This window comes from Pezoporus flaviventris, unplaced genomic scaffold (assembly GCF_033815535.1).
Source record: "Pezoporus flaviventris isolate CSIRO_AGI_PZ_B2104156 unplaced genomic scaffold, CSIRO_AGI_Pfla_v1 ptg000040l, whole genome shotgun sequence".
NCBI lineage: Eukaryota > Metazoa > Chordata > Aves > Psittaciformes > Psittacidae > Pezoporus > Pezoporus flaviventris.
The window spans coordinates 5,411,562-5,439,202 of record NW_026892588.1 but is presented as its reverse complement, the minus strand read 5'-3'; the positions used below and the strand labels follow the sequence as shown (position 1 = coordinate 5,439,202).

Here is a 27,641-nt window from a genome sequence, read left to right as displayed (position 1 = left end):
AAAACTGTGTGCATGAACACAAAGACAATGTTTCCCTCAACTTTGGCAGGAGAAAATAATGTTGCATAGAGTTTTTTCTTTCCTTAGGTATAGAAATTTTTAAAGGTGGCTTTACTACAATCTGCTGTAAAAGAAGCATGCAAAAAGTCTTGCCAGAAATAGCTGTCAATACAGATTATTTAACTGAAACAAATATAGATAAAACTGTTTCTAGTAGAATATGGATTTATAGAATGCGCCACACCTTTTTCACCTTTGCTAGCACTGGGGATCATTTGCTTACATCCATATTATAAGTACTTAAGGGCCAAAGCCTTTGAGAAAACTTAATGAAAAGTTACAATGACAAGTAATAAAGACCCCAACTTGTTTCTTGTATTAATGCCTTTGCTTATCTTTACACGACTATTGTGTTGTGATAACACAGACATATTACCACATATGAATCTATTCTTTTTTCTGTATTTTTCTGTTGTTTGGTATCATGGTATTTGTTGTGGTTTTAAAAATATTTTTACATTTTTCAAGTTCAAGAGTTCTTAAAAAGCTTTGTGTAAGTGCTGCTTAAAGAGCATAGGATAAGGACTCATGCTACTGGAAAAATGGTTAGTTGTTTGTGAAAGGCAGAACAGAAATCATGTCTATTACAGGGAGAGCAGAAGTATTAAAGCCCAATCAGAAGTCTTTTTGGCGACCCATCAAACATGGTTTCTATGGAAACCTAGATAATTATACAGTGATTTTCATGCTATTTTAGTTATTAATTTGGTAGTGACATAATATTTCCTTTGTTAATCTTTTTAGATGTTTCTACATAGTTATTTCTAAAATAATTAGGTCAGCATCTTTCCCGTACTACATGCAGGGAAATCTTTGTGCAGCTGATGTAATAGAACATTTAAAACTAGACACAGACACCAATGAAATTAATAATCGTTTGAATAGCCTGTTTACTGTGGTCCACAGAACAAAATCATAAAGGTTAGAGAGTTTAATCTAAATTATCTTCTAAGTGTGAGATAGATACACATCTGTAGTCATCTTGTCATCTTCTAAAAATTAGAAATAATCAAAGACTAAATGTTAGCTCAGAAAGCTGCCCCTCACAGAGCCTCATTAAAATGGAGTGTCAGCAACAGATTATTTATAAGCAAATCCTCCTAGTTTTTTAATATGCATAGAAAAAAATAAATTAAGAAAATAAACAACATGATTGAGAGATTTCTGTTGTTTTACTGCACCTTGGAAGATGAGTCAGGGCTTCAGGTACTAGTGATCTTTTCAAGTTACAGTCAGACCTTTCCTGATTTTTGAGCACCGGTTGTGGGTCATTTATTAACCTGAAAATCAGTAGCTCAAAACTGAATTTAGATAAAGATTGGCAAAGTTAAATTTGAATAAATTAGAAAGACAAATAAACTTACCCACAGTTTTTGTTCTCTGTTGTACCACACAGTATTTTAATATTTCGTATGGTATGTAACTCTACATTCTAGGTCATTTTTTTCTGCAGTAGAAGGTACTGAAAATTCAGTAATCAGAATATGCATATGTAACTTAAGTGTATAAATAGATTAAAAACCAAACTCCTCCTCAAGAAGGAGATAGAATGTCTCTCAGGTTCTTTCCCAATGTTGTCCCCAGTAAGTATCTCTCAGATATCAAATGCTGCTAATATTCACAATAATCTTGACAACTTTTCATTAAGGATGCATTGAGAGCATTCAGGATACACAATATTTTGCAAAATATTATGCACTATAAAAATGCCTTTGGGAGAACAATTTTCAGCTTTTGTTATCATAACATCTTGTATTGCAGTAAAAATATTATTGAATACCATTACCAGCAAAGGGTGTTCTTGCAGCAAAGACAAATTACCAATACGAAAGGAGGAAAAAAAGTAAATAATTTTGAGTCCTATAACATTTGGATTGTTAGAAATACAATTCTAAAAGACTGCATCTCCATAGCATCTTTTCTTTAGCAATCATAGTTTGAATTTTGTAGGACATAAATAAAATCAAGCTATTGCTACACACGTGAAACAGCTCATAAAATTCCTCAAAATGAGTCTAAATTCCTCAAAGTTAATCCCATCCTTGTTTTTCAGGAACACAGCACAAGATAATAGAATTGGCTGTAAAGAATACGTAAATTCTTAGTAAATTAAGATCAAATTAGCAAAGCCTGCTTTAATTTTCTCTGTCCTGTTTCTGTACATAGGGACAGAATTGGGGCCATAACATATAATTCTGTAATTGTCTTGTGAACTCCATGGTATAATAAAGGGGGTTTTGTAAAAATCTCAAAATCTCTTATCTAAAGAGCAAGGACGTAAAGAATGTCAAAGAGAAATAGAATACCATATTCTGTTGCACAAAAAAAAAAACAACCTAAAACTTAACACATTTTAATATGTGCAACATGTATTTGAGATATGTATGTCTTCAAAAGCATCAGCACATGAAAGACATCTGCAGAAATAAAAGAAAAAGCTTTTGGGGATTGATACATAGGGAGCTATGGAGGTAAACTCAACAGGCATGCAAAGACATGCAAATTATTAGGATGTGGGCTCTCTAGTAAGCTTTCCATTGGTTTATAAACACACATGCACACATACATCTGCTGCTGAATCACAGGCTTTAAGTAGGTATCTTGTGTGAAAATGTAAATGTTACTTATGCAAATTATGCATGTTACCTTCACAACAGATCTGGAATACAACCAGTCTTCAGGTTGTGAAATACTGTATCATCATACTGGTAAAAGAAATCTTAGGTTTTGATTTGGTTTTGGGAGGACTTCAATAAAAGCAGGTGAAGTTCCTTTAAAGGGGCAATTTTATATATATAATAAGTGTTAAAAACCTCTGTTCTCCATCTCTTTCGTTACAGGAAGGCATTATGTTTCACGTTTTCTTTTACCTTTGCAGTAAAAAGAAAAACCTGCTACTCACATGTTGCCTTTGAGAATGTTATATCATTTTGGACAGTAACACAGTAGCAGATAGAATGCCATGTGTAACAACGGATGACTGATTATGTTGAGGATGTTTCTTCACCATTTAAAATTCAATGCCTGGCAGCAAACCATCATCACTCACAATTCCTGGCTCCAAAATGAAGTTGTCGTTAACATGCAGACTTTTAAAAGTCTTTCATTGACTCATTCATTAGGCTGACAAACTGTTTATTTTACTAAAATTTCGTGTTTATGGTAATTGCTGACACATTTAACTATATTATTAGATGGCATCAGTTATTCTGGTTCCCTAATGAACAGCAACTCATTATGCTGACTTGTGATCAACACAGCTCTTTAGTGATTTGTTCACTTTCATTGTTTGTTTCGTATTCCAACTGTATTTTAAGGGTGTGACGTTTAGCAAAGTTCATACCTGAAAACAGAAAGTGAAGAGTTACAAAAAGGTGTTGATACAGTTCTGACCATACCAGCAGAAATTAGCATCAGCCACCAGGAATTACTCACTCACACTCTGTTTGTATTAGGCATAACTTTACAGAATATTGAAAAGACATCTCAGAGGCTTTGGCAGAGTTAGGGATGTGATATGAGATGATCTGGAAAGAAGACAGATTTCAGTGCATTTACAATGGATTTTAAAAGAAAAAAATCTCATTTTTCTCTTCTGTACGTTTGCTATCCCACTGGAACTCACTGTAGTGTTTAGACAGGTGTTTTTCAAACAGGTGAAGATTAGGGGCTCAGTCATCCAAACACAGTATCACATTTGAGTGATAAACTAATACATGTAAAAGTTTAACGTCCATGGATTCCTCTAACTCACCTGTTTGTGATATTCTTTTTGTTAGCAATAGAGGCCCCGTGCCAGAGTTGTCACATGCCAAAATTACTTACTGAGCTTAAATAAAGAAAGTAGATAATTAAATGTATGGTTCATTATGAAAATGTTACCTGTAAACTCAATATCTGATAATTGCTTGTGGACTTCCACAAAGGTCTTTCCAAAACATACAGGTACAACTATTTAATAGTCACAACCATTAAATGTCAACTTGATGTCAAAGAGTGTTAAAGATTAATCTCTAAATGGTGTCTGAGCCTTAATAAATTTGTATTTCTGGCACAGTTAGCAAGTACTGCTTTCCATTCTCCCTCTCCCCTGAAAAGTAGAAATCTGTACATAAAGACCCTTCAGGGTATAATCCAAATAAGCAGCACTTCGATTAATAGGTTCTGTATTTCCACTGGCAATTAAAGCCTTCTTCTAAAATAGGTTAAAAATAGTAATTTATATTGGGTTTTTGTTATCTCTCAACCTCAGTGAAATATCTAGCCGTGTACTTATAACTCAAATTTAAGCTTAAAGTTGAATATATTCTCCTATTCTTTGAAAAAAAAAAAAAGCTGGGTATTTTTATGCTTATGTAAGCTCTAAATTTTGGCAATAAAAATGAGAAATTGCATATACTGTATATTACAGTGGAGTCACAGCAATAAGAAAAAAGAAATTAGTATTCATTTAGTAAGCATTTAAGTAGAAATCATGGGTGAGCTTTGCAGACTGAAAACTTAACAACAGGCTTGAAACCAAATTTTCAGTTCCTTTGGGCAAAAAATGCTGTCATAATTACATTCTACAGCAAAGTAGTGTGTTTACTAATATATTATAAAAGGAATATAATGAGGTTGAAAAGGGATGAGGCTATTTAAAGTTGTCCAATACAGAATGATCTCCTGTAATTGCAGGCATTCTTCTTCTTTGCTGAGCTCTATTGCAGTCCTTTGCATCTTGGACTACTCTTTTCAGCAAACTTCTGCTCATCATTAGCCTACAGATAGCATTCTAAACAGAGGCTGGACATCAGTGCTCATACAGCCAGTCATTTAACCAGCTTGACAGAAACTACCCTTGTAAAGCAGCAACAGAGTGTATGCTTACATTTTGCTCACTGGCTGTTTGGACAATCTTTCTCTTTCTTAAGAGAATACGGAATGTAGCAGCTGAACTGATGTACTAATAGAAATGCACACTTACAGGATTTACTTCTGCTGCCCAAATCCAGCAAACCCCACTGGCAACCTGCAGCAATATCTGTGTAATTACTGGTCAGAATTTTTCACCACTGTTGCTGAGACTGCCCTCATCCTCCCATTTAATAGTAAGTCCATCCCTTGTCACTATCCCTCACAATGTCAAGAGTACGCCATAAAAATAAGGAACATGATGACAGTACCCCAAGACTGAGAGGAATCAAAGAAATAAAATAGTTTCAGATGTTGCCAAGGATGTTACAGCTTTGACAGTAACTAGTGGCCTTCATTCTTTTCTGTATAGGTGATTGGCAGAGGTACCAACAATGACAACACCTGTGCAGCAAACGAAAAGTTTAAATGATGCTGTATTTGTGCACATAGCGGCAGCAATATTGAAGGGTAACACTCATAATAATAATAACAACAAACAGAGAAAAGACCACTGATGAACCAAAGATTTCACAGCGCAACTTGAAACGCAAGAAGTGTACACCACTGTCCCAAAGTGATCTGACTTTTACCTTACCTTAAACACTTTTTCTAAATTTAAGTTTTCCAGAAGGGAAAACAATAGGAAGTTTCCCCTTACCTAAACTTCCCACCCATAAAGGTGTTTTATCCAACATCCAGAGACTCAGAAACCAGATGTGTACATCTAGCTTGTGATTTAGAGAACAAACCTGTCTGCTTCATTTTATAAACAAAAGGGTGTTACAATATTTTGAAACAGCACAACTTTATCATTTCAATAATATGCAGTGTTATTTTCACTGATACTTTCAATATTATTAAAAATCCTAGAGAATATGCTTATATTCAGCATCTTGAACAGTTATATAAAATATCATCTTTAGTTCATAAAAAGACAAATATCTACTTAAGAAGTAAATAACAATGCAGTAATAAAATCCAAAAGGGAACAGATTACATACTCATTTAAGTTGTCAGAAAGCTTTTGCACTGATCTATAAATATTCATCTGCAGAATAAACTCCTTGCTGTAAGTGTAAACATTGTGCAATAGAAGGAGTAAAACAGATTTCTATCTCTGTGTTACTGCATAATTGTAGCATTGCACAGTGGTCTTCATTTGGGCTTCTCAAAATGTTCAAGTATGTCCATCATGTTCCATCTGTCTCCTCTTCATAGCTGCAAACCTCTCTCCTTTGTTCTCAGAAAGATTATCTAAAGCACAACAAGCAGCTGCCATAAGAAACAGATAATTCTAATCAGTTTCTAGCCTACGTGTCTGTGTCTTCTATTTATTCACCCTTTAGTCTTTAAAATGCATATTCTATTGTTTTTCTCAAAAAGTGCTTTTTTTCCCTTTTGGGTGCCTAATAAAGAATCCATCAGCTCAGTCAACACATAAAAAGCTGTTCCTAGTAAACGATATGCTGTGACTAATTTTTCTTGCTTTGGTTATACATCACATATTCGTATATGGAATAATCCCTCTACAAGCTAGACTTACAGGACCTGGAATGAAAAGGGTAGAATTTGTGAGGTGGCCTCAGAGACACCTTCAAGGTGGCTTCAAGGGGATCTCAGAGCCTACGTTCTGGATCAGAAAAAGTCAGCTTTCTGATATCAGTCTTTGTTTTCCATGTCTTCTAATGATGAAGATTGTGATCATTATCATTATACTGTGGAGTCCTCTTAGATAATTGATGATGAAAACAAATGTGAATTAAAATTTCTGGGAAAAACATAAGCTTAATGCAGACAGTGAGGACTGGCTGTGAAAGCACATTAAAAGATTGCAAGTAAGATATAAATAAGGCAAGCAGAAATGAGTTTCTTCAGTGTCTGCAAATAAAATTCACTTCTGACAGGGCTTGGGTATAACTGCAACAGAACATACGTTTTATGGAAAATTAAACTGGAAATAAAAATTTTACCTGTGTGCTTTCCAAAGGGCAGTACCTTTCATGCCTATGGGGAACAAGCAGTAACTCCTATGAATCAAGTTTTAGATGACTCTAACCTGCGTTTACTATTGGTCTGAGTTTCACAGCAGGATAAGCAGTGCAGGAAAGACCATTCTTCCTGAATATTACTTACCTGTAAATTTCTGAGAAATTAGTTTTTGTTTAAAGTGCTATTAACCAGAAAATTTTGCAACTGGAGGAAGGTAATTTGGCTTGTTCTGAAGCAGTCGTTTTAAGAGCAGCAATAAAAGAACAGCAAAATAGAGTTGCATTCAAGATGCAAACAAACGAGAGGCTGTCAAAGAGATGTAAAAGAGGATGGAAGTGTAAGGAAAATTCATGATGAATACCCTTGAGAATCAAATGAAAAAGTAAAATCTGATAAGGAGTGAGTTTTGACCACCAGAATTGAAGAAAAACTAGGAGGAAAATTCCAAAACGCTATTCCACAAAAAACCTGTCATAGTAGGAAGGAACTAGAAAAAGGAAAGTTGTCAGGTTTTGAGAATAATATAAATCAAAATTAATATTAACAATAAAATAAAATCCATTTATCTTTAAAATGTGATATAACTTGAGTTAGATTGAAAACAAACAAAATCATTTTATCAGTAGCTTATATTACGCTGTAACACTGTAATGGTTGTAAGGTTATAAATCATCTAAGACTGACCCTGTCTTGAGCGTGTGTAAAACTGTACTGAATCAGCTCTTTTCCTAAACATTTATTTAATTCCATGGCCTACCTTATATGGGAATCAAAAATGTGGCAAACGAGATATGTTGCAAACTATCTGAATAGAATGAAGCTAAGCTTTTTTACCACCAAAGATGCACAAAAGAAGCTGCTCAAACCTAATAAGATGCCATAAGGGAATACAGACATTTAGGATTTTCCAGGTATTGAAAGATACTACACATTTCAGTGTGGTTTGGAAACACACTTACTGTAGGCAGCTTTGGTACAGAATACATGTAAACATTAGAGTACTTCAAGGACAGGAGCTGCAAGCTTGTTTACAACAAATAAATGCATGTAATGAGACTGAAGTGTGCCTAGGCTAGGATAGACATATTGCTGATTCATGCTCCTTCAGAGAAAATGTGTGCTCTTGGACCACAACTAACGTGTGCTTACTGGATTATTATTACAAGGTCTTTTAATGCAGGCAGAGTATTTCAGGGGAGAATCTTTCCATTCTGGTTTTGTTTATTCTTTCATTAAAAATCTATTACTTCTCTCAGTAGAGCAGGACACTGAATTAGAGGAGCTTTTTCCCTAATCCAGTATGGATGTTGGCCATTTTTGGGTCCTTTTAGAAAATTTATCCATGCAATTTGAGATTTTTTGTTTGCTTGGTTGGTTCGTTGGTTTGGGGGGCTTTTTTTCTTTTACAAAGCTGATTATTAAAATTCAAGTTTAGCAAGTTTAAAATCTGTCAAGTAGATAACTGAACAACTCAGCGGTAGTGGTATAATACCAGGCTTTGGAAACTGAATAAAATTTTCCATGAGTGTCCTGGTTTTGGTTAGTTTGGTTTCAAGTTACCTCAAAACAAACTTAGGCTCAGACAGTCCTAGAGGCAGTTTGCATTTTTTAGGTTTTCTTCATTTTTAGTAAAAATTAATAAATGTCCTTATATTTATGGTAACAGGGTAACTGTGGACTACATCCTGTCACTAGGAAATGAAATATATGTATACTTGGTTACAATCAATACCTATGTCTCCAATTCCTATCCTGATTCTACATGCTGGATGAGTTGCTTATACACATTTAACAAATATTCAGATAATGAATCTTTCAATCATTAATTCAACTTGATTGAGGGATTATGGGTGCTTTGCATAACAACTGTTACAGCCTTAAGAGTGTTTCAAATTACTGCAAGAAACACAAAGCATGATGTTCCAAAGCGTATCAGGTGTATTAAATTGGAAGCACGCATTTGAATTTTCCAGCACAACACATAAAACTATTAATAGCTTAATTATTCTTCCTGAGAAATTATAAATATGTAATATTACCTAATTCTGTAATGCCCAGTGTGTGAACAGTATCTGGTGGTATTTCCAGAATAGTTACTGACTTCTTGTGTGAGCAGTCTTAGCTGCAACAGTATTTATGCACTGAAGTTGGAAGGCCAAGATTTACTTTGTACACCAACAAAGATCTGGAGGCAGACTGAAAGGAGACAAAAATACAGGTGTTTTTTTGGACATACAGATTGATGTGTGCAAGGACTTTTTTATGTAAATACATTGAGCTGAATTCTCCCTACAGCAGGACTCTACTTGGGCAGTCTCAATGACTGGAGTTGTCTTATTGCAGCTCCACTTCTCACTTCACAAAGCGCAGCAGCAGGAGTAGAAAGGCTTTCACTCGGTTTCAACAAATATCTATATACAGTTGGTCATTTCACAATATCCTGTTCTGCTTAACAAGATGTTCTGCAGTTTCTGGAAGTCACATGGCTTACTAGTGGAAGTTTATTTTTATAAGTTGAGCTTTTGCAACCATTAGATACATATACTGATCTTTGAAAGAAGGAAAATACTTATTTAAACACTATGGGTAAGCAATAATGGTATCAACAAGGATAAAGATACAATTGGAATACAGGAAAAGGTGACATTTCCAGCTGAAGAGAAATTCAGAATTCATTTCTGACATTGTGGGATTGCTATGTAGTGAAAGAAAACTGTCTGAGCTGCTAAATTTTGTCCTCCTCATTCTTTTCACTGTCTTGTATGCAGGTAATTTCTATATCCTGGAATTCGGTTGTTCCCACAGCATTAAAGTCTTCTATAAGGAATGAAAGGTGCAAGTTGAAATTTCTCATTGTAATTCTTAAATTTGATATATTATATATATCATATCTTTTGTCATTTTAACATTTTGGAAATTGCATGCCTACTTAAACTAGTAATTTTTTTTTTTTTAAATGCTATTTATGAAAAAGATGCTTTTCTGTTGAAAAATGTTCAGGAAAAAAAAAAAACCCTAGGTTTCATGAAAGACCTGAGAAAGCATCGCAGAGCTGGGGAAAACAGAAGCATTTGTTTTTTAGTGACTTCAAACCTCAGTTTCAGGGTGTTTGGACAGGACAGACATTTTATTATTGGTCAGAGTATTTTCTAATTGTCCCTTCACTCCTTTACATGCTGCAGTTTCTTCGCATCCCTTGTTCTTTTTCTTTGCCTATTCTTTATTATTTACACAAGAATTAGAAGTTCTGTCAGAAAACATTAGGCTTTTAGGCACTGGGTAAGGCGGTTATCTACATCTTCACCTTTAGTAGAACCAGACTACATAGCTCAGTAGTGTGTCATAGGAAGAAGATGATGACAATTCAGAGGACATGTATTATCGTTTAAAAAACAACATACAATATTTCCATATGTATCTCATAAAGTGAATGAAAAAACATTTTTGTGTCACTTCAGTTATATCAGTGCAGAGTTTTGTGAAGTGTAAATTCATCATTTAATGGTTCTGTTTACATTCTTTAGGCACTGAGAATTGCTTTTCAAATAATGTCTGATTTTAAAATATAGGACAAATCTGCACCTGACTACATTAGTGCCCTAAGGAAGGGAGAACATCCCACAGAGACAACTTCCAGTATGAAAAACTGTTTGCCTCTGTACAAAGCAGGGCATTCTCTAACATCACTTCGATTTCATTCTAACATCACTTTAATTTCAAGGATTTAAGACTGGCACCATCTTAATATTAACTTTTTTGGCAAGTAGTGAGCACCTTCTGCCAGTTTCAGGAAAAAAAGACCATGCATTTATCAGACTTCTAAAAAATATTATATGCCTCCCAATATGAAGAGTAGGAACTGTTCTATAGCCACATTTTATTTTGGTGTAAAGATTGAGAATTTTCTTTAAACATCTTGAGTGAACTCTTCCAAATCTTCATTTCCTTAAGGGGAGAGTTAAAGCCACTATAGTGGTATTGTATGTCTCACATCCCTGCCCGTGTACTTCCTGGAAAGTTAACATGGTTGTCTATTTGAGTTTTACCCGTAGGTATTTACTATAGTTGATGGACTATCCACAATTACAGTCGCATCAGAAAAGTTTAAAAACACAAACAGCAATTGGCAGTACAAAACCATCAAATCATAATTTAGTCTGTAATTTGTTCTAACATCACCATTCAGTGGTAGGATATGTGGAAACTAAAGAGTTTTGGGGTGAGAAACTACTGAGAACGCTTAATATATAGACTGACTATATAGATGCTCACTTCTGTAATAATACAAGTGCTAAGCTTATACCACAGAATCTCACTGATCCTGGTAAAATTAATCCCCATTGATTTCAACATATTCATTAGCTAGTTCCTGTAGCTAACTAGTTAATACACAAGAAAAGTAATTACACAAGTTGAAGCTCAATGTTGAAGTCCAAAGAAAACAATGCTGTTATGCTACCTAATCCTGAAGACACTAAGCAGCTCTACTTTTGGCTTCAGCCTCTGGTGCATGATTGTAGACCTCCAGAGGTCTGTAAACATCAGAAAATCTAGAATCTCTAAAAAATCTGAAAGTCAGACATAGTTGGCAAACACTTACAAATGAAAATACAAACTGGTATAAAATAGATTATAATAAATTGATTATTAAAAAGGATAGTTAATGTACAGTACTTGCAAACTGTTTTCCAAATGGTTCTTCTTCTGTCCATTTCTATGGCATGTTACACAGTATGGTAAAGGGGTTATTATACTCTACAGTACTTATTTCTGTACCACATGTGGAGGTAGGTTATGAACAGTAGTTAGTTTTGGCACATAAAATACTCAAGCAAACAAAGATTCCTGGAATTCAACTGAAAACTTCCAGTAAAACAAAGATTGCACTTGCAAAAGTTCAAATGATACCTAAAGTAAACATGACTAATCTCTAGATATTACATGCTGCTACCTTTACTTTTTGTTTTCCAAGTGCAGTGGTAGTAGAGGATTTAAAAAAAAAAAAAATCACACTTCTGTTCTCTGTAAGTTTGTAATATATTTTCTGATAATACTTGTGTTTTAGGAGACCCATGGTTTGCATTTCTGTCTCGTTTTTTGGGGATACTAAAATCTCACCTCTATTGAACCAATTTTGTTTTGTTGTTGTAACTGCTCACTCACATCTACTATGAATAACCAACCTTACTGAATTTACAGGAAACCTAGAACTGGTATAGAAGGTGCTGAACTTGGCTCTGTGGTTTAATTAGGCTTTTTCTGTGTATTTATTGTTACAATGGTTTATTTTCTCCATAAAAACAAGTTGTTGTGAACATTGCCTTTGCTGAACAGTACTTTCCTGCTTGAAATTATTATGTTTGTCCAGGGATGACCAAGTAAATTATTGTTTCTTCATGGGATGAAAGAAAAGGAGGAAGCAAACAAGAACAAGGAGATAAAAATACCACCATATGATATTAAAACAGCCAAAAGAGGAAGTCCAAGTTAATGCGTATTTCGTTATGTCAGGAAATATGAGAAAGCAGACAAGAATATAATGCTATCTGGTTTGGTACATGCAGTGTTTATGCATCTTTTAAAAATAATGCATAACACTTAATTTGCAAGAGAAAAGAATCTGATACCACTATTTATATAAAGAATTATGTTGTATTAAAAGATGTCAGTAAGTTGTGGGGAATGGAGTAACTAATTCATGTAGTCTTGGCTTCATGCATGGCTGATAACTTTTCCATTGCATTCTCCATGCAATGTAATCAGTAGCCCAAATAGCTAGGAACATGGTATAGATGCTGAGTAATGATTATTTAGAGGCACTTGGGATGAGATTGAAGTGTAATATTCTTGCAGAAGGAGCTAAAGAGGTAATATTTCATTTGGTAATTAGACTCCTATAAAGTTGTCCTTTACAAGTCAGGGTTTTCTGCAGTTTTATGATCTCTGGCTGTATTAAAAACAAGAGGCAGAGCAGGAAAACACCCAATAAAATTAAGACCTGGTAACCATTCTTTTGTTTTCAGGGTTAGGGCTTCAAGTGCCATTTGGTTGACCTGCAAATGAGCTGCAAGTAATTTTTGAGGAAAGAAATTAATTTGTTCAACAAGTTGTTCAAGAGCTGAATTTCTGCTTCAGCAGTGAGGAAATAGCTCCCATATCTTACTGATTTAAAGACTGTTAAGAAGCTCTGGCTCATGCCCACTGAGTTCAATGAGAAACAGCTTGAATCCACAACAATTTGGATCAGGCACAAAATTATTTTGACAGCTTCAAGGAATAGGAATATATAGGACTATAAGGGAGTACAGTTGATGAAATCCTGGTCTCACTAAATTCGGTGGGAATTTTACTGTTCACTTAGAAAGGGCTGAAATGGTTCAGGATATATTAACTTATCTCAGTTAAGCTAAAGTATGATTGGGTGGGCTGGCTACAGAAAGCTCAGGAGGAAATTATCTCCTTCATCAAGGCTTGAGTTTTCCTACCAGCAAACTATTATTCTTTTCAAAAAGAGAAGAAATAATTCTCATTCCTTGAAAGTTTGAAAAAGCTCTATGCTATTAAATTTCTTTTACATTTTAATCCATCCTATCAAATACAAAGGATGGATTGCATGTACAAATACCCTTTTGCATGTACAAATACTAAGTAATTTCACAGGCATCACCCTCAGAAAAAATACATTCTTACTAATGATCTGATCATGCATTATGCTTCAATACAACCCATCTGCAGATATTTAACACACTTAGCAGAATGGTGTAATAGTCCAGTGGTTCAGTGTAATTGCTACTTTCCTGCCCCTTGTGACCTTAATTTCTGAAGTCAAGGTTATGTGTTTTAGAGATGTACCCGACAAAAGACAACTAAAGAGAAGAAAATGAACTAAGGCCATCAGCAGTAATAACAATGAAGAATTAAAAATGTATCACCATTCTGCTTTTAAAATTACATATAACTTACATGCATAACAGTGTTAAGGTAGCTTCTTTTTCCATACTTGGATGCCTCCGCAGTATACTCCGTTATTTCAAATAAACACTGGAAAATTAGTTAGCTGGAAAACTTCCTTGTCTGAGACCAAAAGAAAGCTTAATTAGTATAAGTCCTGCGGTTAATATTTTCAGGGCCAAAAATGTAATTTTTTAAAAAAAAACAAAAAACAAGCCCACCAAAACAAAAAAAAAACCACAACAGAATAAAAAAAAAACAAAAACTAAACAAAACCCAGAAACAAAACGGAACAAAAAAAACCCCACCACAACCCTTTCCACCCCCAAGAAAACTCCAAAATCCCAAAACCAAATAAAAAACAGAAAAAAACCCACAAAACACCCAAAACCCAATAACCCCATGTCCCCCCCAAACTGGAAACGTAGTGAAATTATGGATGATCTAGATTACAACTCCAGTGAAAAATGTGGGACAAATTGGATAGGAATATAAAATTATCACTTCTTACTGAAGTATCTAACTTATGCAAACAACGGGGAAAAACTCCACCCTTTTTAGAACATTTTGAGATGTGTGAAAACTACAAATGCTAGAACTGTGAAAAGGAAACTGGGAATTTGATCCATATGTTCTGGAAATGCCACTGCCTACAGCTAAATTATTTTTGGAGAACAGAAGAGAGAACAGAAGAACAACTGCTCAAGCTGTTATAAACACAGGGTCTCCCTGGTGATGCAAAGATCTTACCATGTAGGTTATTAATGAGTGACTATTACCATCTGGGTACCATACATGGAGAAATAATTTTTTTGCATGTTCTAGAATAATTACTAAAAACCAAGATATTATATATCAATTATTTCTCTTCATTCTCTGTGAAGAAATCATTCCGCTACACTATTCAGGGTGGTTCACAAATCTATTTTCTTCATGTAAGTGAATATAATTTAAAAGCCTAACCTGATCCAAGTATTTCTGCTGCGTTAAGGATGGTCATATTTTAAGTTTGGGAAGCTCTTCATTGAAATATTATTATCCTATTTCTTGAAGTATTTTTAAAATCTACAACATATGAAATAGCAGTTAGACCTGTGAACAGATTCTGCTACTTCCCAAAACCAAAAGCACATCATGCAGATTACAAGAGAAATAATTAGCAATTAACCTGGGCTACTCGTTCACAGGAATGTGTGACTGGAAAAATTAACTCTGTGATCAAAGACAACCAAGCCTGACATTTTTATTCTGTACTTTTAGCAAGCAGAATCTTTGTACCCGTTGGCACCTTCCACTTTCTACTTGAAGGCTGACCCTGGATACTTATTCCTCTGACAATTCGATAGCCTGCGATGCTCACATTCACTTTATTTTAGACAGTCAGTACCTATTTATACCAACATTATCCTTCTAGTAGGCAACACATTCTCTCATAACTAGTTCATGCTAGTAACTCTTGCCACAGAAAGAGATAGAAACTAACAGAGAGGAACAGATTTAAAGAAAGCAGTGTGTATGTTTTCTTGGCCATACCAGCAAGCTCTCCCTAAAAAAAAGTTAGAAGATGTTTATAAAAAAACTCTGAATGGTGGCAACTATATACCATCTGTTTTGTTCTGGTTTAGAAAGGAATTGCATCAATTCATGGTGTTCTGTATACCGCCTTTCACTCACAACAGCCACTAAGCAAACCCTAGCAACAAAGTTGTAACTATGATATTGAAATCATTAAAAAATTGAATTGCTTTCTTTCATTACAGGTGACATTTGATAATTATATTAATAACACTTCCAGTCCGTTACTAATTTCTACTCTTCTTTGGAAAAAATGTCCTTGCTGAGCAATTCATGAGTTCTGAAAATAACTAGTGCTCTTAGTATATGATCAAAGTTGAACTGACCCTAAGTACAGCTGTTATTTTTCATGTCTTTATTCATTCTTTTCTACATAGTATTTGTGGAATTCAGCATCTGGAACGAGCAGGAAACAGGTTGACTCTCTTTGACTCCCTTTATTTCTGCATAGTGACATTTTCCACTGTGGGCTTTGGGGATGTTACACCCAAGATATGGCCTTCAAAGCTGCTTGTTGTCATTATGATCTGTGTTGCTCTTGTGGTGTTGCCCATACAGGTAAATGTGGATTTCTTTTTACTCTTTAGAATTGTTTTTAAACCAAAAGAATAATAACTGAAATAATTTATTGTTACTATTATTATTATTCTTGCACATATAATGTCAGAAAAAAATAACTATCTTCTGCACATCCTAGTCTATGTCTTTCTTTCCTTTTATCCTTTGCCTGTTCTCCTATAGTATACCTTTATGCTATAAAACAGCGCACTAATAACAATTTTCAAGTGTTGGTGAAACATTTCTGTCATGTACCACAGAGCCCTTCCTTCATCCTAAAATATGGGATTGTTATTAATGAAGCAATTAAAAAAAAACCAAAACCCCAAAACAACAGTAGCCAGCACTTTCATTATGATCATAGCATTTCCTCTGCAGGCTCTCCCTGTTTCTAATCGTGGTTCTCTTCACTTCCTCTCTTACTCTTACAGCTCAGTGCTAACATGAAAAAAATCTCATTAAATGTGCAACTCAAGCAAATTGGGTTCACAGCTGTCTATGTCGGTACAACACACACACAGAGCCAACAGAACACATAGGAATTTTTCATGCCTACTTAAGTTTAGGGCTTCCAACGGTTCCAAGAGGAAAAGGCACATTTATGAAAATCCAAGTATTTCAAGGAGTCAACCAGTTTCATTAAATTCGTACCAGACATTTCCAAGCTCATTAGGTGAGGCTTGGTGACAGAAACCCTGAAATTACATGGGAAGCCGTGCCAAGTTGTTAAATGTTCCACACTTGGTCATCCTCCAGACCTCCTGCCACAAAAAAAGGGGACGGGGGAGACATTGTGCATACTTACCAAAGCTTATAGTGGACCTGCCAACCATGAAGCCCCAAATTTTTCCTACACAGCCATGGTTTCCAAACTCTGCTTCTTTGACAGTGAACTAAAGCTCACTGTGAGCAGACAACACGGAAAGCCTGGGAGATTGGAAGCTCAAACTTTGTGCGTTAATTTTCTTGAAATTATTTGAACATTTTAATTATAACTAAATTTTTAATGTATGCATATGCAGACTAACGCAATTATATTCTCACTCAGTGGGAGTTTAGTAAAATATATATTCTATTGAAAACTAAAATAGCCTCTAAGAAATTGGGAATTTCCTAGGAAATAGAAATTTCATCTTTCAGGTAGTTCCAATATACACTTCAGACACAAAAGCTCTGCATTACCAGGTAAAAACTCTGGAATCTATTGCCCTTTCACATAAATTTACCTATTATTAGCTACTTTATTTTATAGCTTTGTTATGATAACGGGGCTTCCTATAGTTTGCCATGCACAGAATATGTGGGAGTCATTCTCTCTTGAGCTTTTGTCCTATGATATTAAATCATTATTCACGATTTAGTCTCCACATCAGTTAAATGTGGATGAGAAAAATCATCTGTCACACATACATAGTTAAATCGAGCTTAACATTAAATGCATTTACTTACAATACAATTTGAAATTGTGTTTGTATGTTTTATTACAGATTATTACAATGACACTGACAGAGTATTCCCTTTAAAGGATTCAGATTGGTAGAACACTATTTACTGTTGGCCTGTATCTGTTGTTCAGCTGGCAATGGCAATTTGCTGTATTAACAACTGCTGTGTATTTAAGTTGTATCTGGATTTCTAAAACAAATAAGAGAATATACAGAAGGTCACCTTAAGAACAATTTAAAGTTTCTGAAAAGAGTTAGTGGCCAAACTGAGTAAAACGGTGCTTCTATGTGAGTATCTGTACCCACAGTATACATTTAAGTGGGTGAAAATTTAACTTTTCTTTTGAGGGAAGAATTTATGCCACATGGTGTTGGAAAAAGAGAGTTCAGGGGTATAACCTACATAAAAGAATAAGGTACAGCCTTCATTCTTTTCTAAAATCTTGCGATCTACTGTAATTTCATGATATTTTAATGGATTTACCCCACTTTTGTGTGTGGTAGAGTGGCTCTTCTGCATGTTTTTTTTAATCACCCTATTATTCATCTCACCCACTTACTAGAGACCTTTTTACAAAGAAAAAGACATTGTAGGCTAAGAAGAGCTTTTCACAGAGGCATGAGATGATCAATGCAACATTGTTGAGTCATGATACAGTTGTACTGCACATCTGCTCGTCTGTATTGCACTGACAATTGGCATCTCTTGCAGTTTGAACAGCTGGCATATTTGTGGATGGAGAGACAAAAGTCCGGTGGTAACTACAGTCGACACAGAGCTCAGACAGAAAAACATGTTGTGCTCTGTGTTAGCTCTCTGAAGATCGACTTACTTATGGATTTCTTAAATGAATTCTATGCTCACCCCAGATTGCAGGTACTTACAGTGAAAAAAATAAAAAAATGAAAAAAAGAGATTAACTCAAACCAGTGATTTTCAGGACAGCCTTCTGAAATAGTTTCTAATTTGTAAAACTGAATTTGGGAATAGGTGATTGAATTGGGAATCTATAATTGCAAAAAGAACCTGATACAAAGTATGGAGACATTAATTTTAGATTGAGGTAAATAGACTAAATAAATAGAATTACTGTCTTGTTGAATTATGCCAGTCCTTGTAGAAACAGATATTTCCATGCAAATTCCTTTTATTCTACCCCAAAATAGAAAATAAATGAAAACTACTCTAATTATTTTTTCCTGTTGTTTTGGGACTCGATCCAATACTCCTCACAAGTCAAAGCGTCTTTTAGTCTTTGCATTTTGCTTTGGTTTTTGCCAGAGGCAGGAAGATTAGATACTTTTGGAATTGTGGAAATTAAGAAATAAATAGGTGTATTTTAAAGGACAAAGGCCTTGAAAGACTACACACAAGAGATTTTCTTAGTGTACACATATTCCCTAGCTAATGCAAACCTGTCATATGACTTTTTTGGGTCATATAGCAGCTTATTTACATGAGATAGCAAATTGGATGCATTATCATTACCTTTGCTACAGACCATTTATTTCCCTAAATCTTCTCTGTGTTTTTTATTAAGTTACCATGCTTCATTAAATAGTACAAGAAAATCACAAAAATACAATTCTCAAATTGCTCAGCAGCAATTTGACAAATCCCAAATCCAAAATATTCCCCAAAATAATTACCTAGTAAGAGGCATAAACAAATGCACAAAGAAATCCAGTTCTTTATAGATGCAAACACAAATTGAAATCCAAAACTTAGTTAACTATTCTGAAGAATGACTTCGTCTGTGTGGTACACTGGACACAAAGAAGAAAAGTCCTGATACTACTTACGTAGCATAAAAAAAATTACATACATTTTCTCCACAGCTGAAATGCGAAGATGAAGGACACAGATAATGCACAGGATCCCCTAAGCACTAAGCTTTCTGCAAGTCTGTGTGTGCTAAGGGAGGCTTCTATGACAAGCCTGTCCTAAGCTCTCTGTCTCTCCCGTCATGTTCCATTTATGCCTCCTTTTTCTATGTACACACATGTATACTTCAGAGCAACTGTGCTTTTCCTAACAAGGACTGTTTGTTGTACAGGAAACAGAGTTTGGATCTGCCCCTTAATGTAGAGGAAAAAATTTGGGGGAAGACAATTCCATTTTAATCATTGAAAACTTCCTACATTTTCCAGCTAGAATGACAGAAATATAAACTGTCTCTAAAAAGAAAACCAAATTATGCTCAAATGGAAACAAAAATGTTTCTAAATGTACTTCACTTAACTACTCTGGAGTCTTCTGTGAGCAGTTGACAGCTGTCCAGCCATTTTTATTAAAGAATTAAATATTTTAAACACATGTGTTCTAATAACTATTGTCAATTAAATTTAAGAATTATCAGAGACCCTTTTGACACCCTGGGTCTCTGTCAACTCATTCTCTAGCAACAATAAATAGTAACATAATAAAATAACATGACTATTCCCCCTTATGTTTTTGACAGGACTATTATGTCGTTATTTTGTGTCCTACTGAGATGGATGCTCAGGTCCGAAGGGTATTACAAATCCCAATGTGGTCCCAAAGAGTTATCTATCTGCAAGGCTCAGCACTAAAAGATCAAGACCTGTTGAGAGCTAAGTAGGCAAATATTGACCAATATTGTTTTTTACTTTTGTTTCACTCATACTGTTTGATAAATAATTTTGACAAAAAAAAAAACAAAAGCTGTGCTAGAAGAAAAGCATGTGTATGTAAAAAGCAAGGCTCTGATATAATTTGTTTTTGTTAATATCTGAAATTTTTCAAGGAACAAATATGTTTAAGCTCTTTAATTTGACAAAATTCTTCCTCACTTTTTTTTTGGTCTCAGTTTTTAAAGCAATTGAAACAGAGTGCCTGCGATTTCTTCTGAGAAAGCAGCTCAGAAAATTCCAAAACTGACAGTAATGATAGGATTTATTTCTTTTCCTTCAGCAAAAATAGTAAATGTGATGGTAGTTGTCCTGACCAGCTGAAGGGGGGAAAAAAGCAAACAAAAATAATTATCACACTTTGAACCCATTGCAGAGTTTTGTTTCCTTCCCACGTTCAGCCTGTTAGTGTAAGCAACTACTCTACTATACCTCCATATACTCTTCTTTCAGGGCCTTCCTCTTAACACATACTTCCACCACTTCTAAAAAATCCTCTCTGGCAGTTAACAGTGAATGACATTAATCAAAACACATCAGTCAAACACAGTTGCTCCCCCCCCCCATTGCTCAATCACTTGAAGGTGTGAAGGAATTCACAGTGGAACTCATGTAGGTGGGTTGTCTCTTTAAACTCTCCAAAGAGAAAGGTGATTTTTAGCAGATAACTGATTTGACTTACATGCATTGCTCTTTATAAGAAGCAGCTAATATAGATACCTAAATTAAGGTTGACTATTTGTGTCATTCAGTCTTCTTTACCCCAGGGGAGTTATTTCAAGAATCTATCTGTGAGAAGTCTAGTGAGCAGTGTTATCTTCTCAGATATCTGCCACTGAAAAAAAAAAAATTAATTTAGCTTTTTTATAATAAAAAATTAGCTGCTTTTTTTATAATAAAAGCTTTTTTTTTTCAGAATTAAGGATTTTCATTTAGAGAGAGGTTCCTCTTTCTGCTTTCTTGCTGATTTCAAGAAGGAATCTATGTGGGGATGTAGCTGGCATTTGTTCTACACATTAGAAGCAGAACAATTAGGCTGTTCCATAAAGAATTTAACTTATACTAACCTGAAGGTAGTCAACTGTGGAGCTGTGCTTTTTGCTGCAGAACATGTAATTGAATGTACCTGTCATAGAATAATTTTCAACCTCTTCTGAGGGAAGAAGCATAGTGGGAATTTAATAGGAAATTTAATGTGAAATTCAACCCAGTACCTAAGATGTTTCCTGTATTTCTTTTTAATGAGAACATAATAACTGAGAAGATAACAAGGCACATGGTAAACTTCTTCTAATAACGGTTACTAAAAAGGAACCCCAAACCTAAGAACCATCTCATTATCAAAATGTCATACATATAAGAGAAATACACTGTCAAAATAACATGATAAAAGTCACAACAAAAAGTAAAATACCAAAAGTTATCTGACTCCAATAAGTAGTAAATAGTTAACTAAGATTGTATTTTTCATTATATGCCCTAGTACACACTTTGAGTTTACAAAAGTGATATTCATTCTTACTTCCTACCTTTGAGGGTGTCATTTTGCAAATTCTTGGTGTTCTCTGAACTGTGTCCACGTGTCCAGCTTCAACAAAAAAACAGAATGAGTTCTGTCATGAGGTATCACTCTGAAACTTATATTGTTCATCAGCATGACTGGAAACATTATCACTACTTCAGCATTTGAAACAACATTGGAACTGATAAAAACAGCTCTCATTTTCCATGCAGATTAGCACTAGAAAGCAAGTTAACACTACCATGCTCGATTTCTTTCCCCAGCAGCTTTCTCCCATGATCTGTTATGACTTTAAATATTTTTTTCTCTTTCTACTTTTTTTTAGTGAACTATCCATAAATCTTCTTAATCCTTTTCTTGTCCACTCTTTGCCTTATGCTTTTTCCTTTCATAAATTTCTTTGCAATATATAAGGTCACTTTAATTTCTGCCATCCTCAAGCAGTGGAACTCTTGGGGGTTTTCGTCTCAGATTCAGTCTCCCAGCACATAAAAATGGTGTAATTGTAAAAGCTTTTTCAGTTGTTAGAACATAAATAATACTCCTCTCATAAGGATACTCTGGGTTGTCCTTAATTTTGTAATACAGATGTTAGTAGTGTTTCTGTTACCTAAATTCATGGCATACATAGATGTTAATCTTGGGTTATTATCCTTGTCATCTGTTCTGAAATGATTCAAAAAGTTACAAAAATAACAGTGGGGGAAAAGGTGAATATATTCACGTGAAATTTCATTTTCTTACAAAGTCATTTATATATAGTCACTCCAGTTACCTCTTCAGCTCTCATCAAAATCCCATCTAATTTCACTGAATTTTCTTTCCTACAAGTTTGTTAAAGTCCTTGTCTCCCCAGTTAGGCTCCCATGATTAGCTGAAACTGCTCCTACAGCTCCCATTATTTCTTCATAATCAGCACTCAGAAGTGCCCTGGCCCCACTTCTTCACATCAGCTGCATTTGACATTACTCTTTTGGATATATTTATTTGCCTTTATTACAATTATTTTTCCTTTTCAAGTACTTTAATGGTTTGAGGCTTCCACTGTTTTCTTACCTCTATGTGCCTATGTGGAATCTACAATGATCTGACTTTATCTCTTTTCTTTATATTTTCTCTGAATAATCTCTCACAAAACAAACAATTGTAATCACTGTTTCTACAGTCAAACCCTAAGAGGTTGGCCAAGCTATCTGACGTCTCATTCTGGATATATATTCATCATCAACTTTGGTTTAGCTGCAGACAGATCTTAATTTTTGCTACCAAAATAAAACCAGTATCCTACTGTGGATCATAAGCTTGGAATAATATTGCAGAGCATCCTATGTAGACAGAGCCTTCATCTTGTGTTTTCCCACACAAGCTCTCATTTTTGCCCCACTTAAAATTATATTTATATTCTTGACATTTATAATCTCAGCTCCCCAAACCCTGTTTTTCATAAGGCTCTAGAAATACTATTTATGTAGTACAATACTTTCCCTCACTGCAGTCCTTCCCTGGCTTACCCTTCTTTATTGCATCAAGGAGTAGCTCTTTATTCTTAGCCTGCAACTCCCAGTTCTGAGAGGTAACTTAGTAAGTCTGTAATGTCACTCTCTTTCACACATACAACAGATTAACATACAAGTCCCACTGTGATTTCAACCATGCTGTCCCTTCAATCTAAGATGAATTTCTCAGAAATACCTGTAAAGTAATTCCAGTGTTCTCCATTGCATTCTCTCTTCAGTTGATTCTCTACTCTGATATCTAGTGAGACCACTTTCTACTTTTCCAGTTTTTATATTCAGGCATTGTCATACCATATCTTCCTATTTCCCATGTTTACATATACTTTTGTTGTACTTTGTCATGCCACATAGATATTATATGGTAAGGACTTTTTGTTCTGTGTTTGTAAAATACCTTAAAAAAATGAACCTTCAGTCTAAGCCTAGGGTCCTGTTGGCCTAAACTGTTACTAACAACAACCACCAACTCCATTTTCTAGCAGCAAAGAAACCAAAGATAGAGGAGTCGCAGGTCCCATTCCAGACCCAAGAATGGATTTGGTGTAACTGGCAGTGAATTGCCTTTTCATTTTCCCCAGCTTCTGTCTCACTTTTTGCCTGCTCAGGAAACTCATTCCAATCATTGTTTCTCTTTGCCCAGAAAGTCCTGTCTTCCGAAGGAGGTCAACCAAGTAAGATTCAACCAAGGGAAGCAGGATTCACTGGAGGATATCAAGATCTGAGTTAAAAGAAATAAAACAAACTTTGATGAAACCTTCAGACAGTTTTTCTCCACACTTCTACTACTACTCTTTTTATTACATGGGCAGTTGTATTCACTAGGGAACAATTAGGCATTAAAAGTTCTCAAAGAGACCATGAACTGAAAATAGCTAATTCATTTAATACATACACAGAGATGTTTGTTATTTACCCCAGATGCATTATTCTAGTATATCTACCCATCTTTCTGCTATCACTAGGCAAGACAAGTCTGTATTATCTGCCTCCTGACATTCATTTTTATCGGTAGCTTGAACATATCATACCCTTACACACTACGCAGACCGGTGCTATTTATTCAGCTTTCATACTTATGACAGATAAATACTTATTTTGAAAATTAAGTGTATTTTATTATTTTGGCACAGCTTCTACTGGCACCAGGGAAAGTACGTCTCTTAGAACCTAGTCAAGAAGTACTGGTATACCATGAGTTAGTGTACAGGGTGTCTGCTACTCACATTTAGTGACAATGCGTGAGAAAGGATAGACTAAGCTTTATATTCTATTTATATAAGCATACAAGACTATAAACTGTAAAACACAAGATACACTTAAGTGTTTTGTTGGTAAGTAACAGGCTTGTTTCCCCTCTTCTAGAATGGATGATGCAGAAGCGTGTTTCATTCTGAGTAGCCGCTGTGAGGTGGACCGGACAGCAGCTGTAAGTTTTGAAGAAATAATTAAGAATTAATGTGTGTGCTGTTTATACTGTTACTGCCTCTGTTCCCTCGCAGGGACTGAGACTTGATTCTGTGAATGGAAGATTAAATTTACCTGATTTATGCAGAGGTTCTGCTTGTGGGATGAATGTCTTGTCTCAGTTAAGATAATGAAAAAGTTTCTGTTGGATTCCATAAGGCCAGGATTTCACTAATTTATGAAACATGGTCTAATGGCTTATTTCACAGAAGATATCTAATTTTGCTTTCTTAGCAAATAAATTCCATGACATACCTACCAAAGAAATTAGGATTTTACAACATATTTTACTGTTTCTTTTGTGTTTTTTTTTTTTAAAGAGAATTTATATATTCTCACAGAACTTAAAATAGAAAAAGCACTGTAAGAATACAGAACTTTAAAAAAAGCAATTCTCATGCAGAATACAGTTGTTCTTTCCCTTTTTATAGAATATTGGCAGAATATCAAACTAGCAGTATCGTGGTACCTTATAGATATATTGACACTTGGTCATCCATCACTGAAAAGGGTAGTACTATGTCAAAAATGTTTTATACAAATTATCTGGACTAAACAAATTCAAAGAATTATATTTATTAAATCAGAAAATAGATATCTATCAGTGGACTGGCATTTCCTTTCACAACCGCTGAATATTGAAAATTTACTACTGAAAGTAAAGACTGAATAATAAATTAATTTGGGACTAATGCCGAATAACCAACATCATAGAATCACAGAATAATTTGGTTTGAAAAGGACCTTAAAGATCATCCAGTTCCAACTCCACTGTCATGGGCAGCAACACCTTCCACTAGACCAGGTTGCTCCAAGCCCTATCCAACCTGGCCCTGAACACTGCCAGGGATGAGGCAGCCACAACTTCTCTGGGCAACCTGTACCAGTGCATCACCACCTTCATGGTAAAGAACTTCTTCCTCATATCTAATCTAAACCCACCCTCTTTCAGTTTAAAGCCATTCCACCTTGTCCTGTTACTGAGAATATTTGAGTGTTTTTCATGTTGTCCAATTTTAAATAGGAAAAATCACAAGAGTCTATATAAGTTACTATGGTTTTGGCCCATGTTATTAGTTATCTAGTCAGGTAAGTTACTGTCCATGAAGGAAGACTGCTAAAACAAGCCTTTACTCAGCATATCTGTGATACAATAATAATTTTAATATGAACTAGAACTCTTCACATTAATAAAATTGCCTACTAATCGCAAATATCCAGGAAAAAGTCCACTGAGGAAGGATGCATGAACACAATTTCAACTTTTTCACCATGAGATGCATGCTAAATTATTGCACACTTGTCTGTTTAGTCTTGAACTCCAAAGGAAGATCAGAATAAATCTGAATATTCACAAAGTTAAATCAAGATGCTTACAAATTGCTTAACAGGATCTAAACAAGATCATCTGCACTTACTCAGGCAGGTCCACATCCTTCTTATGTTAACTTAATTTTTTGTAGACTATCAGCATGCTGTAAAAAATGTATTTTTTGCAAAGCTGAAGACCCAGTGCAGGATCTATAATTTGCAGAAAGCCACTGAACTCCCTGAGAAAGGAATCTTTGCTCCTACAATAATATTCAGACTTACTGAACTAATAGCTTTGAATTTGATTAATCGGCAACAGACTCCTGAAAAGACACTAGTAAAAGCCACTGAACTCGCCGCAAGTAGTCCGGAAGTAGTCAGGTAAGGCAAGCATACTGTTTGGAAGTGTTAAGGGTATTTGAGTAGAACAGCAAGCAACAGTTCTTGCAAATACCTGGGAAAATACCAGTAACTTCTGAGAGTTTTCAGTCATGGCCAGTTACAACTCTCTCCGGGCAGTCTTTCTGCCGTCAGAGACGGTGTGCCCCAAGAAATATCTGCCACATTTCAGCTTCCAGTACAGACCATTATCCAATCTCATCTATCAGGGTATCTGGAGCATACAAACAGGCAAATCTTACTGAAGACACAATTCTGTTAGCTTCTTCAGGGACAGAATGCCCTGTTGGATGACTAGCTGGCTAGTCATGATGGCACAGTATCTCAACTGTAGCAGTGATACTCTGAGGATCAACCTTATAAGAAGTTTTTAAACAAGATGCCCCCTCTCTCCATTTTTTTATGATGTTGTTTAGATTTTTTTTTCTCAGGGAATGCAGTTATTTACACTGCAAGTAGAAAACAGGACAACTGTTTTCGGTCTTTAAATTTTGATTTCACCGCCCCCTAGAGATTTCAAGTGAAATGGATTCAATTTCCTGTTCCAGCGTGAGTCACTACAAGAACTTCAGTAGTGTAGTACATAAGGTTACAGTTTGTGACTGCGCTAAGAGAAGTTCAGTTGTCATCCTGGTAGGAATCTTTGTGATCACACCTGATTTTTCACCCTGCTGTGCTTGACAAGCTGAAAAATCATTAGGAGTGCCTTGGACCCTCTCCTGTGCTTGACAGCTGTCAAAATAAGACTTAACAGATGCATTAAGGTGATTCCCGACCAGAACAGCTGTTATTACTCATGTGATTTTTCAAAGTCCATGAGGGTTTTCAATCTCCCCCGCTATACTGCTCAGCAGAGGATCTACTCATTTGCTATGGATATCACTGGCTGTTCATTGCTTGCTATTCTGTTAGTTAATAAGTTTTAGTGCCAAAGTCTGCGTTGCTTCCTATCCATGGATCTCAAGAAAAGTACAGTATCGGGTGACATGCAATTACTCCATAAAAATTGTCAGTTTCCTCTTTTTTTCACTTGGAGCAGTAGGAACTTCAGCAGTCAGACTAAGATTTTGTCAGCTTTCCAAAGTCTCCCACCAGAAACTTTCTCTTCTCTGGCAAGACAAGTCTCTGCCAAATTTTATTCTATCAAACACTATTTTGACATCTCAGACCAAGAAGTAAGCTGCTTATCTGCTACAGCAAGCAGGACAGACATCTGTTTCAATTCTGGCGAATGCAGCTCTTAAAGAGAGCTCAAATTGTGCTTAAGTCTGGGTGACTTTTTTGGTTTGGGTTTTGTTATTG

The 27,641-nt window shown here is 35.2% G+C and overlaps 2 protein-coding genes and 2 long non-coding RNA genes across 10 annotated transcripts in view; 2 read left to right on the top strand and 2 right to left on the bottom strand.

Moving 5' to 3' along the window:
• The window catches only part of F13B (coagulation factor XIII B chain), a 323,209-nt gene that overhangs the window by 128,462 nt on the left and 167,106 nt on the right, over positions 1-27,641 (top strand). The window lies entirely within an intron of this gene.
• The window catches only part of KCNT2 (potassium sodium-activated channel subfamily T member 2), a 134,855-nt gene that overhangs the window by 59,612 nt on the left and 47,602 nt on the right, over positions 1-27,641 (top strand). For all 7 annotated transcript variants that reach the window (XM_061465548.1, XM_061465547.1, XM_061465545.1 and 4 more), the window contains exons 10-13: positions 15,849-16,029; positions 18,187-18,351; positions 19,937-20,073; positions 24,528-24,591. In XM_061465548.1, the coding sequence (XP_061321532.1) occupies positions 15,849-16,029; positions 18,187-18,351; positions 19,937-20,073; positions 24,528-24,591 (547 nt within the window). The remainder of the gene's footprint in view (positions 1-15,848; positions 16,030-18,186; positions 18,352-19,936; positions 20,074-24,527; positions 24,592-27,641) is intronic.
• Positions 3,426-9,063, bottom strand: LOC133275526 (uncharacterized). The gene is made up of 3 exons (XR_009745572.1): positions 8,985-9,063; positions 3,815-3,889; positions 3,426-3,587 (listed from the first exon to the last, which is right to left on the bottom strand). It is a non-coding gene; the product is annotated as an uncharacterized LOC133275526 (long non-coding RNA).
• Positions 9,062-20,642, bottom strand: LOC133275525 (uncharacterized). The gene is made up of 3 exons (XR_009745571.1): positions 20,559-20,642; positions 13,909-14,019; positions 9,062-9,141 (listed from the first exon to the last, which is right to left on the bottom strand). It is a non-coding gene; the product is annotated as an uncharacterized LOC133275525 (long non-coding RNA).